Source organism: Oncorhynchus mykiss, chromosome 12 (assembly GCF_013265735.2).
Source record: "Oncorhynchus mykiss isolate Arlee chromosome 12, USDA_OmykA_1.1, whole genome shotgun sequence".
NCBI classification, from domain to species: Eukaryota; Metazoa; Chordata; class Actinopteri; order Salmoniformes; family Salmonidae; genus Oncorhynchus; species Oncorhynchus mykiss.
The window spans coordinates 57,010,174-57,024,728 of record NC_048576.1 but is presented as its reverse complement, the minus strand read 5'-3'; the positions used below and the strand labels follow the sequence as shown (position 1 = coordinate 57,024,728).

The window sequence follows — 14,555 nt, the reverse complement described above, 5'->3', positions numbered from 1 at the left end:
GTCTACAATGTTAAGGTCTGCTGGAAAGGTGGAGTTAATAAGCCAGAGGCGCTCGCATGTGGTTACAGGCAGTAATGGCTGTTTCCTAGCCTCAACTATTTCAAACTTAAGGGTGTGTTTCTGGCCCGCACAACACACTGTAAAAAACAGGCCTAAAGAGGCCATCAACTGGCCTGTATACAGCTTCAGCTTGGTGCTACTCTCTGTGAGTTTGTCTCTGGGCATGAGCCTCCTTTTGTTTTTAAGGCTCATAACTTTACATGCGACCCTCGAATCTAGATGACATTGCTGTGGTTTATTGTTAAATTGTAGAGTGACAAAAATATTTTGGGGCACTCCCTGCCCCTATGCACACGCTAGCATAGAAATCATTCTCAGTGCTGTTGTTCCCTTGATTTGTGTTTGTTTCAATGGAGTGCACTTTACCCTCCTTTCTCTTGCTTTTCATGTAGACCCTTGCAAAGTGATTAGCTATGCCACAGTATTTGCACATTTTCACATATCCTGGGCAGGGTTGTTTTCCACATCCATGAGTAATGCCACAATATCTGCATGGATTGGGGCTGTCTATTGCAGAGTTGGCTGTAGAATTAGCATTAGCATTATCTGTGGCAAAGGGGCATTTCTTTACTGGCTGACTGAATGTTGCATTGACATTGTACATATGCTACCTTTCTAGCTCCATGGACCTTATATCTGTGTGCTGCACGGCATGTTTCCACTGCCAAACCCAGTATCAGGTCAAATTATCTCAGCAAACGTCTGAGCATGCCCTCATCAGCTATACAGAGCACTATCTTATCTCTGATCAGTTTGTCTCTTAAAACACCATATTCACATGTAGCTGCTTTTCCCTTAACCTGGTGACACAGCTGTCAATGGACTCTCCGCCCTCCTGTTTGTAACAGCCAAAAACCTAATGCTCGTAGATAACATTCTTTGCTGGCTTAAAGTAATGTTCAAGAGCATCAAGAATAGCTGTTGTGTTACCTTGCTGATCTGCTGTCAAGTTATGTTTGTAAACGTGCTAGTATTCAGCTCCCATTATAATCCTCAAAGTGGCAGCCACTACATCATCCTTTTCCAGAAGTCCCGTGGCTAGTGCATAGTCCTCCCATTCACCTCGGAACATATCCCAGTTCATGCTCTAATCTCCGCTGAGCTTCATAACGGTGGGAAGGGGAATGTTCACAGCCTTGTCTATCCGAAACTAATAACACTAACTAGCAAACTCCCTGTAGCTAAGGTAAATTTGGGCTATATTTTACTCACGGACGCATTTTTTGTACACCCGAACATTTCGCTCATGAATAGTTTTCCCACTTCTGACACCATATTTGGACGTTAAACGACGAAACAGAGACATTGATGTGAGCAATCAATCTTGTTCAGCACACTGCAATACATCCGGGTATATCAAGCACACTGGTAAGAACGCTGGTGTTGCAGTAATTAACATTTACCAACAGATGGCATACAACGTGCCATCTTACACCCATAACATGTTATCATTAAAGCAGAAAAGGTGTTTAGCTTGTCCGGGAGCAAGACGTCCGTGTCCGCGACGTGGCTGGTTTTCCCTTTGCAATACGTGATTGTCTGGAGTCCCTAACACATATGTCTCATCTCTGAGTCTTTGGATTGCAACTCCAATTGCAGCTGACATTTTGTCTGTTTGATTGCCTTACAGAGGGCATAACTGGACTGTTTGTATTTGTCCATATTCACAGTCACCCTGACGTGGTTAATTCAGTGGTTCGCACTTTCAGTTTTGCGCGAATGCTGCCATCTATCTACGGTTTTTGGTTTGGATAGGTTTTAATCATCACAGTGGGGAATAACATCCCCTATACACTTGCTGATTAACTAAGTCATTGTGTCAGTGTATACGTCAATGTTATTCTCAGAGGCAACACGGAATTGAGTCGTGATCTGATTTCCCGAAGGGAGGATGGGGGAGGGCCATGTAGCCATTCCAGAATGGAGCGTAACAATGGTCGAGAGTTTTTGCACGAGTACTGCAGGACGTGTCGATAGAACTTCGGCAGCGTTTCCTCAGATTTGCATTATTAAAGTTCCCAGAGACAATAAATATGGCTTCAGGTTTAGGGCTGTTAACTTCTTGGTGACAGGGGGCAGTATTTTCATGTCCGGATGAAATGCATGCCCAAATTCAACTGCCTGCTACTCATCCCCAGAAGATGAGATATGCATATTATTAGTAGATTTGGATAGAAAACACTGAAGTTTCTAAAACTGTTTTAATCATGTCTGTGAGTATAACATAACTTATTTAGCAGGCGAAACCCAGAGGACAAACCATTCAGATTCTTTTTTTGAGGTCACTCTTTTCCATGGCGTTTCATTGGGAATCCAGATTTCTAAGGGACCTTCTTGCAGTTCCTATCGCTTCCACTGGATGTCAACAGTCTTTAGAAATTGGTTGAGGTTATTCCTTTGTGTAATGAAGAAGTACGTCTATCTTGAACGAGGGTCACTTGAAGTGTACTGTTAGATAGAGGCGCGTGACCAGAAAGCATGCTTCAGTTTGTTTTCTTCCTGTATTGAACACAGATCATCCCGTCTTCAATTTTATCGATTATTTACATAAAAAAATACATAAAGTTGTATTACAAAAGTAGTTTGAAATGTTTTGGCAAAGTTTACAGGTAACTTTTCAGATATTTTGTAGTCACGTTGCTCAAGTTAGAATCTGTGTTTTTCTGGTTCAAACGCGCCAAATAAATGGACATTTTGGATATATATCGACGGAATTAATCGAACAAAAGGACCATTTGTGATGTTTATGGGACATATTGGAGTGTCAACAAAAGAAGCTCGTCAAAGGTAAGGCATGAATTACATTTTTATTTCTGCGTTTTGTGTCGCACCTGCAGGGTTGAAATATACTTTCTCTCTTTTGTTTACGGAGGTGCTATCCTCAGATAATAGCATAGTTTGCTTTCACTGAAAAGGCTTTTTGAAATCTGACATGTTGGCTGGATTCACAACAAGTGTAGCTTTAATTTGCTATCTTGCATGTGTGATTTAATGAAAGTTTGATTTTTATAGTAATTTATTTGAATTTGGCGCTCTGAACTGAGAGAGTTCTGTCAGGTGTCATGTACTTTTGTTTGATCCAGATAGGCCTACTGATTTGCTCAGTTGTCCATTTTGGAGGTTAATCCTTTTTGCAGATACGTTACATATGTTGAGACAGTCATTTCTTTGGCTTTCTCTCTAAAACTGAAAAACCTCATGCCAAGCGCCTAGCTAGAATCACAGAATGATGAACTTACTAAATGACTTAGAGTTTCACTGTGTGATATTAGGCTGCTTCTTGTGTAAATATTTTCAGTCTGGATTTTAATGATTTGTCCCAGAGAGGTTGCCACACTGGCAGTAATTGAACATCTAATCAAACACTTCATGAGAGCCCATGAGCTCATGTTGCGCTACATTTCTATAGTCTATGCAATTGCGTGAGAAAACAGAGTTTTGATGGCCTCTTAAAAATAGGAGGATCCCCATCAGCTTTCTATAGGCTAGGCCTACTCTATTTATTTAGCAACTTTCCTAATATCAATCACATTGCTTTGCAACAAGAGTATATCCTACCTGGCTGGCATGAAAATGAACCATGGGAAAAGTGTCCTCCATTCGCTATTTAATTGTATAGATGACATGTATTTTTTCCCCATGCCCCTGTTCGGAGACAGGTGCATGATTATGGTCCATTCCAACTCAAAACTAATTTCACACATATATTTTTTGGTATATGTAAAGACAACATTAAATTAAGAATAGTCTGATGGGTGACAATATTAGCATATCAATTGTGAAGGATTGTCATGACTGTCCTGTGAGGATTGGAATGGGTCAGGTCAGGTTGGCAATGGATGACAGTAACCAGACCTTCAATCACACACAGAAGAGGAGAGGAGGGAACTGGGCCGGTTTGACAGCTCACACCCTGCCGTAAATTAAAGGAGAGGAGATCCAGAGAGATCTCCTTCTCCAAAACCCACCAAGGAATGTGCTTTGTTAAAACCTTTTGTGACTAGGGGGCAGTATTTTCATTTTTGGAAAAATAACGTTCACGGGATATTTTGTCAGGACAAGATGCTAGAATATGCATATAATTGACAGCTTAGGATAGAAAACATTCGAAAGTTTCCAAAACTGTAAAAATATTGTCTGTGAGTATAACAGAACTGATATTGCAGGCGAAAGTCTGAGAAAAATCCAATCCGGAAGTGCCTCATGTTTTGAAAGCGCTGCGTTCCAATGCGTCCCTATTGAGCAGTGAATGGGCTATCAACCAGATTACTTTTTCTCCGTATTCCCAAGGTGTCTACAGCATTGTGACGTAGTTTTAGGCATTTATGTTGAAGAATACCCGTAAGCAGCTACATTGCGCAACTGGTCACCTGATGGCTCCCAGAGTGATTCTCGCGTAAAATACAGATGTAGCCATTATTCCAATCGGTCCTACTGAAAAACCAATTGTCCCAGTGGATATATTATTGAATAGATATTTGAAAAACACCTTGAGGATTGATTATAAACAACGTTTGCCATGTTTCTGTCGATATTATGGAGCTAATTTGGAATATTGTTCGGCGTTTGTGACTGAATTTTCGCCGGGCGATTTCTCAGCCAAACGTGAAGAACAAACGGAGCTATTTCGCCTACAAAAATAATATTTTTGGAAAAAAGGAACATTGGCTATCTAACTGGGAGGCTCGTGAGTGAAAACATCCGAAGCTTATCAAAGGTAAACTATTTAATTTGATTGCTTTTCTGATTTCCGTGACCAAGTTACCTGCTGCTAGCTGGACAAAATGCTATGCTAGGCTATCGATAAACTTACACACATGCTTGTCTAGCTTTGGCTGTAAAGCATATTTTGAAAATCTGAGATGACAGGGTGATTAACAAAAGGCTAAGCTGTGTCTCAATATATTTCACTTGTGATTTTCATGAATAGGAATATTTTCTAGGAATATTTATGTCCGTTGCGTTATGCTAATTAGTGTCAGTCAATGACTACACTCCCTCATGCGGGATGGGGAGTCACAACAGACTTTTTCCCGCTGAAACTCTAACACATTCAAAAAGCGAATACTGGAACAATATTTATAACTTGAGAACGTGGGGAATGGCCAGAGATGATCTATAGAACACTAATGTCATATTGGTTTTGATTTTGTAATGTCATTAAAAGTGTTATAAAGGAAATACTATAACTTGAAAAGAATATACACAACATGTACGAAGTCTCCATCTACGTTGTATATGAGGTACGAAAAATATTAAAGTATTTTTGTTAACTTCTTATGGCTGCAGGGGCAGTATTGAGTAGCTTGGATGAAAAGGTTCCCATTGTAAACGGCCAGCTCCTCAGTCTCAGTTGCTAATATATGCATATTATTATTAGTATGGGATAGAAAACACAAAAGTTTCCAAAATGGTCAAAATATTGTCTGTGAGTATAACAGAACTGATGTTGCAGGCAAAATACTGAGGAAAATCAAAACAGGAAGTGGCTTCTATTTTGAAAACTCCATGTTCCATAGCCTCCCTTTGCTACATTTAAAGGGATATCAACCAGATTCCTTTTCCTATCGCTTCCTCAAGGTGTCAACAATCTTCAGACATAGTTTCAGGCTTTTATTTTGAAAAATTAGAGGGCGTTGGACAGACCCTCATAGACCTGGGAAGCTGGAAATGATAGGTGATCGGGTTGATGCGACTCAGGATCTTGAATGGTCCTATGCAGCATGGAGCGAGCTACCACGAGTCCACCTTTCAAGGGAAGATCACGGGTGGAAAGCCACACCCGTTGACCCGGTCAGAGGAGCCGAAGAGGCCTTTGCAGCTGGTTTTCCTGGTGTTGGTGTCGAGCAGAGGACTGGAGCAAGGAGGATCGTGCTCTGATCCAGGTGCAGCGACGTCCTCGAATGAACGCCTCGGTTGATGGCACCCCCGCGTCGGCTTCTTGTTCAGGAAACAAGGGGGAACCTGAACTGACACTTGAACGGCGACAGTTTGGCAGTGTGTTATGAGCATATTCTGCCCAGATGAGGAACTTGCTCCAGCTTCTGGCCTGAGTGGAGACGAAACAGCAGAGGAACTTCTCCAGCTCCTGGTTGGCCTGCACAGTTTTTCCATTAGACAGTATAGGTATTGTCCCAAAATGTTCACAATATTGCATATCCAACATGAACTTCCAAATAATAAATGTGTACAAATTATAATGGACCTGTATAATGTATTAATTTTTTTGGCCCAGAAATGGCTTTTGACGAACAAATGGGTCCCAAAAAAATCAGTTCAGGGTCTCCATAAAGGAATGTCCTGTACAATAAATTTAAAAAAATATATTTATTTTCCACCATTATTTTCCAGTTATTTATCATTAAGTGAAATGTTCTGATCCTAGAGTGTGTTTTATGCTCTGTCATGGTTAAAAAAGCCATAAAATGGAAAAAAATATATATGGCTATTGACCAATACTACAAAGAAATATCTGATATAGGGTGTGTGGAACCCCGAGGAGAGACTCACCGACACCCCCAACAGGGAACTGAAGGCCTTCCAATACCGTGCAACGAACTGGGGCCCACGATCTGAGACAATGTCCTGGGGAAGCCCTTGGGACGGAGGTAACTCTGTGATAAAGTCTAAGGACAGATGGGACCAGGGCCAGCTGGGGATGGGCAGAGGTTGGAGAAACCCAGCCGGTAGCTGTTGTGAGGACTTGCTTTGGGCACAGGTGGAACAGGCTGCAACAAAGGATCTCACATCCTCAATCATGTTGGGCCACCAGAATTTCCGCCTCAGGAACTCCCGTGTCCGATTAACCCCTGGATGCCCAGTTAATTTTGAGGATTGTCCCCATTGTACCACTCGAGAACGGGCTGATCGTCTGTTAGTTGGACCTCGGCCGAGGTCAGGTTCTTTGGTCTGGGCTTGTCGTACCGTGGTCTCAATAATCCCGATGTCACAGGAAGGCCAAAAAGACCATCAAGGACAACAACCACCCAAGCCACTGCCTGTTCACTCCGCTACCATCCAGAAGGTGTGGTCAGTACAAGTGCATCAAAGCTGGGACAGAGAGACTGAAAAACAGCTTCTATCTCAAGGCCATCAGACTGCTAAACCGCAATCACTAACTCAGAGAGGCTGCTTCCTACATAGAGACTCACTAGTCACTTTAACCAGTTAGAGCTCTAGGGGCGCTATTTCATTTTTGGATAAAAAACGTTCCCGTTTTAAGCGCGATATTTTGTCACGAAAAGATGCTCGACTATGCATATTCTTGACAGTTTTGGAAAGAAAACACTCTGAAGTTTCAGAATCTGCAAAGATTTTGTCTGTAAGTGCCCCAGAACTCATTCTACAGGCGAAACCAAGATGATGCATCACCCAGGAATTAGCAGAATTTCTGAAGCTCTGTTTTCCATTCTCTCCTTATATGGCTGTGATTGCGCAACGAATGAGCCTACACTTTCTGTCGTTCGCCCAAGGTCTTAGCAGCATTGTGACGTATTTGTAGGCATATCATTGGAAGATTGACCATAAGAGACTACATTTTCCAAGTGTCCGCCTGGTGTCCTGCGTCGAATTCGGTGCGCAATTGCCAGCTGCTTCTACTTTACCATTTGATTCAGGGGAGAAAGCATGTGTCCAAGAACGATGTATCAATGAAGAGATATGTGAAAAACACCTTGATGATTGATTCTAAACAACGTTTGCCATGTTTTCAGTCGATATTATGGAGTTAATTTGGAAAAAAGTTTGCGTTTTGAGGACTGAATTTCTGGATTTTTTTTGGTAGCCAAATGTGATGTATAAAACGGAGCTATTTCTAATACACAAGGAATCTTTTTGGAAAAACTGAGCATCTGCTATCTAACTGAGAGTATCCTCATTGAAAACATCAGAAGTTCTTCAAAGGTAAATGATTTTATTTGAAGGCTTTTATGTTTTTGTTAATGTTGCGTGCTGGATGCTAACGCTAATGCTAACGCTAAATGCTAACGCGAAATGCTAACTCTAGCTAGCTACTTTTACACAAATTATTGTTTTCCTATGGTTGAGAAGCATATTTTGAAAATCTGAGATGACAGTGTTGTTTACAAAAGGCTAAGCTTGAGAGATGGCATATTTATTTCATTTCATTTGCGATTTTCATAAATAGTTAACGTTGTGTTATGCTAATGAGCTTGCTGATAGATTTACACAATCCTGGATACAGGGGTTTTTTCATAGCTAAACGTGACGCAGAAAACGGAGCGATTTGTCCTAAACAAATAATCTTTCAGGAAAAACTGAACATTTGCTATCTGAGAGTCTCCTCATTGAAAACATCTGAAGTTCTTCAAAGGTAAATGATTTTTTTGAATGCTTTTCTGTTTTTTTGTGTAAATGTTGCCAGCTGAATGCTAATGCTAAATGCTACGTTAGCCATCAATACTGTTACACAAATGCTTGTTTTGCAATGGTTGAGAAGCATATTTTGAAAATCTGAGATGACAGTGTTGTTAACAAAAGGCTAAGCTTGAGAGCTAGCATATTTATTTCATTTCATTTGCGATTTTCATGAATAGTTAACGTTGCGTTATGGTAATGAGCTTGAGTCTGTATTCACGAACCCGGATCCGGGATGGAGAGATCAGAAAGGTTAAACAATGCCACTTTAACAATGTTTACATATCTTACACTACTCATCTCATATGTATATACTGTATCGTATACTATCTATTGCATCTTGCCTATGCTACTCGGCCATCGCTCATCCATATATCTATATGTACATATTCTTATTCCATACCTTTAGATTTGTGTGTATTAGGTAGATGATGGGGAATTGTTAGATTAAGATATATATATGTAAGATATATATATTGTTTTATAATACAAAACATACACATAGAAATGACAACATCACACAAACATCCACTACATCACACCTGCTCAGACCCACATGCGCACCCCCCCCCCCCCCCCCCCCCCCCATCCCCATCCCCATCTCCAGCATCACTCTCCACCACATGGCTTTAAACTACACCATTTTGTTTCTCTTTGTCACCCACGTACTTTCAACATGTAGATAATAAAGCATTTTACCTTCCCATTGTGTTAACGGAGGATTGTTTGATTGTTTGATTTCGTACATTTTTTCAAGATGATTGACAAGAAAAGTAGCATCAAACCTGCACCTCAAATGTTATGTCTTGAAATATGACGACAGATCAAAAGTAAACTCTTTCTATCTCTACCCATAACTTTTGGACTTTATAACATTCCCAGAAGGCATGGATTATTATAACTTGATGAAAAATGAACCTGGTAATATAATTTCATTTACTGTGGGCCTAAGATCTATGGCTTTAACCTTCTGAATGAATGATTATATTGAAAGAATCCGCCTCTTATGAGTTCTGAGAGCCGATCCGTTACTCAACGGAATAACATCAATTTATTTAGCCTAATAGTAGGCTATTATTCCCCTTTTCCTGCATGAATTAATTTGCATGAATTCATTTGTATGCATGTCTATTCAACAGTTAGCTAAAAAAGAAACCATGCCATGAATAATGAACAAAATATTTTTATTTTCACAACGCAATGCATGTCACGCCCTGACTTTAGTTTTCTATGTTTTATGTATTATTTTGGTCAGGTCAGGGTGTGACGAGGGTGGGTATGCTTGTTTGTCCTGTCTAGGGTTTTTGTATATCTAGGGGTGTTTGTTAGTCTAGGTTTTTATATAGGTCTATGGTGGACTGAATTGGTTCCCAATCAGAGACAGCTGTTTATCGTTGTCTCTGATTGGGGATCCTATTTAGGTTGCCATTTTCCATTTTGGGTTTGTGGGTTATTGTCTATGTGTAGTTGCATGTCAGCACTCGGTCTATATAGCGGCACGGTTATTAGTATGTTTAGTGTTCTTTATTTCATTAAAGAAGAATGTATTCATATCACGCTGCGCCTTGGTCTCCTCTATACGACTAACGTGACAATGCAGCACATCGACAACTCAAATCACTTTGAAAGACCCTTCTAATATTAGCTACTAAAACAATAACTTCAAAAACAGTCCATTCAATCACTCTGATTTCTTCAGATAGCGGTGCAGGAAAAGGATATCATCCACCGTGCCTGGTTGCAGGCTTGCAGCTGGCTTCTCTCTGAAACAACACATCCCTCTGTTGGTGACAGTTTATCCTTTGGAATCAGACAACAACCAGGTGAAGAGTAGGCTGTTTGCTTGCCTCCAAGTCGAGTGTGAAGCGATAGCGGAACAACAAGATCCACAAGTATTCTTTCACAATAGCTGGCCTTATGTTATCTACAGTTTTGAGCTGGGAACTGTCCTACTCCATGGTGAATCCCACCCTCTCCACGAGCACCCACTCTTTGTTTATGTAATGGGCTGTAGGGCACAAGTATCCTTTTTCAAAAATCGTAAAGATTGTAATTTACAAAAGGATAGTCTAACAGCTCGGATAGGTGTGAAAAATCCCCCAATTTGTGCCACAGTTTAGATTACCGATAGATGTTGCAGTCAGTCAGAGTTGAGTCATATTGTACAGTGTAGCCTAACGGACAAAAAGGGCAAACTTACAAGGTATTCGAGGCTTAAGTCCCATTTGGCTCAGTTGGTAAAGCATGGCACTTGCAACTCCACAGTTGATTCTTATGGGGGACCAGTACGAAAAAGTATGGAAATGCATGGAAATCGTTCTGGATAAGAGCGTCTGCTAAATGACTGAAGTTTTACATTTCTAACTCAATATCACAGACCTGATTTGTCCTAATGAAAAATGCATCAACCCCTACAAATATGTCAATCTATTATAATCCACATTATTCAAATGAAATGAGCTGTAGCGAGAGAGAGACTGTGTATTTAACCCTGCATTATAGTATAACTTATTATGAATGAAAGCCACGAATGAGTGAGTCACTCAGCCCGATGCTTAAAAATACAGCTGTCTGTGGTTCTGAAACAATCTTCAGTGCAGCATTGAATTGGCGCTTTTCCCTATATGTTGCTATGTGCATAGTACCGAAGTCAAGCAGCATTTTGGTGTTGAGAACAACGCGGTAGAGGCAGCAGCGGAGAAACATCCCTTGCCTTAACTGTCTAAGAAAATTGAGGAGAGGAAACCCCAATTTAAATAGGTCTATAATCAAAAGCCTAACTGTTAAAAGGTGCCTGGCTTTATAAATCATAACCATATATATCGTCAGAAACAAGACAGATCCTGCTTCTGTTCCCTGTTTGAGTGTTTGTTTAATAGCCTACTGCTTCTGTGAGCACCAAATATCTGGCTGTTTTTAATCTTTTGCTATGCTGTAATAAAGGCTTTAAAAAATATATTAGAACAGACTTTCTGGTATTACTTAGAATGTATTTTGTGTTGTTTACGCTGTTCCAAGAAGGCAGAAAAAATATATTGTAATCTAACAGCACCTGTCGTTAACACATATTGTGCACACCAGCAGCAGCAAACCACCCTGCATACCACTGCTGGCTTGCTTCTGAAGCTCTGGATGGGAGACCAGATGCTACTGGAAGTGGTGGAGGGCCAGTAGGAGGCATTCTTTCCTCTGGTCTAAAAAATATCCCAATGCCCCAGGGCAGTGATTGGGGACACTGTCCTGTCCTGTGCAGGGTGCTGTCTTTTGGATGGGACGTTAAACTGGTGTCCTGACTCTCTGTGGTCACTAAAGATCCTATGGCACTTGTTGTAAGAGTAGGGGTGTTAACCCCGGCGTCCTGGCTAAATTCCCAATCTGGTCCTCAAACCATCACGGTCACCTAATAATCCCCAAACCATCACGGTCACCTAATAATCCCCAGTTTACAATTGGCTCATTCTCCCCTGTTACCTGGTAAAATAATAGATACATTTTAAAAAACACAGCTGTTACTACTATACCCTTATTATTATGATCCTCATTATAATGAGTCATGTCAATTTCATTATAGTACTAGCCTTGTATAAAAAACAGCGAGCTGTAGGCCAAAGTGCCCACCCTGTTTAGTCTTAATACCATAACTTTCTACTCATGAAGCCTCTTTAGTCATAAGAGTTCCACCTAGTTGACAGATATTTAGGAGACTTCATGAGCTGTTCAAGTAAAGAGTTACCAGCAAGTATCTTGATTATATAAAAAGGCAGCGAGTCAGTGGTTCCTGTGCCAGAGAGAAATTTGCTTTGGCATTGTTCAAATAATGTTTAGAGATTTCTATATAATCAACCCATAAATAATCTAGACCTACATGCAACAGTGGCTTTTGTGCTTTTTACGATTTTACACGAGGCCTAATTCACATGGTATGCCTGAAAACTTAGAACCACGAGGCTAATAAATTATCAAATGTTCCTTTAGACTATTTAATGAATCTACAGTGTCTTGCGAAAGTATTTGACCCCCTTGAACTTTGCGACCTTTTGCCACATTTCAGGCTTCAAACATAAAGATATAAAACTGTATTTTTTGGTGAAGAATCAACAACAAGTGGGACACAATCATGAAGTGGAACGACATTTATTGGATATTTCAAACTTTTTTAACAAATCAAAAACTGAAAAATTGGGCGTGCAAAATTATTCAGCCCCCTTAAGTTAATACTTTGTAGCGCCACCTTTTGCTCCGATTACAGCTGTAAGTCGCTTGGGGTATGTCTCTATCAGTTTTTCACATCGAGAGACTGACATTTTTTCCCATTCCTCCTTGCAAAACAGCTCGAGCTCAGTGAGGTTGGATGGAGAGCATTTGTGAACAGCAGTTTTCAGTTCTTTCCACAGATTCTCGATTGGATTCAGGTCTGGACTTTGACTTGGCCATTCTAACACCTGGATATGTTTATTTTTGAACCATTCCATTGTAGATTTTGCTTTATGTTTTGGATCATTGTCTTGTTGGAAGACAAATCTCCGTCCCAGTCTCAGGTCTTTTACAGACTCCATCAGGTTTTCTTCCAGAATGGTCCTGTATTTGGCTCCATCCATCTTCCCATCAATTTTAACCATCTTCCCTGTCCCTGCTGAAGAAAAGCAGGCCCAAACCATGATGCTGCCACCACCATGTTTGACAGTGGGGATGGTGTGTTCAGCTGTGTTGCTTTTACGCCAAACATAACGTTTTGCATTGTTGCCAAAAGTTCAATTTTGGTTTCATCTGACCAGAGCACCTTCTTCCACATGTTTGGTGTGTCTCCCAGGTGGCTTGTGGCAAACTTTAAACGACACTTTTTATGGATATCTTTAAGAAATGGCTTTCTTCTTGCCACTCTTCCATAAAGGCCAGATTTGTGCAATATACGACTGATTGTTGTCCTATGGACAGAGTCTCCCACCTCAGCTGTAGATCTCTGCAGTTCATCCAGAGTGATCATGGGCCTCTTGGCTGCATCTCTGATCAGTCTTCTCCTTGTATGAGCTGAAAGTTTAGAGGGACGGCCAGGTCTTGGTAGATTTGCAGTGGTCTGATACTCCTTCCATTTCAATATTATCGCTTGCACAGTGCTCCTTGGGATGTTTAAAGCTTGGGAAATCTTTTTGTATCCAAATCCAGCTTTAAACTTCTTCACAACAGTATCTCGGACCTGCCTGGTGTGTTCCTTGTTCTTCATGATGCTCTCTGCGCTTTTAACGGACCTCTGAGACTATCACAGTGCAGGTGCATTTATACGGAGACTTGATTACACACAGGTGGATTGTATTTATCATCATTAGTCATTTAGGTCAACATTGGATCATTCAGAGATCCTCACTGAACTTCTGGAGAGAGTTTGCTGCACTGAAAGTAAAGGGGGCTGAATAATTTTGCATGCCCAATTTTTCAGTTTTTGATTTGTTAAAAAAGTTTGAAATATCCAATAAATGTCGTTCCACTTCATGATTGTGTCCCACTTGTTGTTGATTCTTCACAAAAAAATACAGTTTTATATCTTTATGTTTGAAGCCTGAATTGTGGCAAAAGGTTGCAAAGTTCAAGGGGGCCGAATACTTTCGCAAGGCACTGTATATATTTTTATTTCAAGTTATCCCTTTGGAGTGCATGCAAAAGTGATTTAGAGTTGTTGAAAGAGAGTGACGAGTGTGTTCCGCTTCCATAATACTGTATGATTCAGAAATCAAAATATCAGAATTGGTTAAATAATGTTATGCATGCCAACATTTAAGGCAATAATTAAGAGAAGGCAAAGTTATCATGTCAGGCAAAAATGATAGTTTTACCATTGCAATATTTGATGTACAGTCACATTCACTTTGGTTGTCTGAAGTGTCCAGTAGAATTCACAGCTGGCAATGCCTCATCTGGGCCAGGTGTAAATCGTTTGGCAAGCTATTGTTGCAATACAAAACAAGCCATCCACCCTTGATGGGCTATAAGCAGGACAATAGACTTGCTGAGTTGATTTCTATTTTTAGGGACTTGAAATGTATTAATGGACGTTTTAGGTATAGCTATACCTAGGCTACTGTAAAATGCATGCTCTTAGGCCTACAGCTCGATACAAGGCTACT

At 40.5% G+C, this 14,555-nt stretch overlaps 1 protein-coding gene across 3 annotated transcripts in view; it reads right to left on the bottom strand.

The window, feature by feature from the left end:
- The window catches only part of camkk1a (calcium/calmodulin-dependent protein kinase kinase 1, alpha a), a 120,680-nt gene that overhangs the window by 8,974 nt on the left and 97,151 nt on the right, over positions 1-14,555 (bottom strand). The window contains exon 16 of one of the 3 annotated variants that reach the window (XM_036937857.1): positions 9,182-10,199. The exons of the other annotated variants lie outside the window; for them this stretch is intronic. Within the exon in view, the coding sequence (XP_036793752.1) occupies positions 10,118-10,199 (82 nt within the window). The 3' untranslated portion in view covers positions 9,182-10,117. Of the gene's footprint in view, positions 1-9,181; positions 10,200-14,555 lie in introns of those variants that run through there. 3 annotated transcript variants of the gene reach the window in all.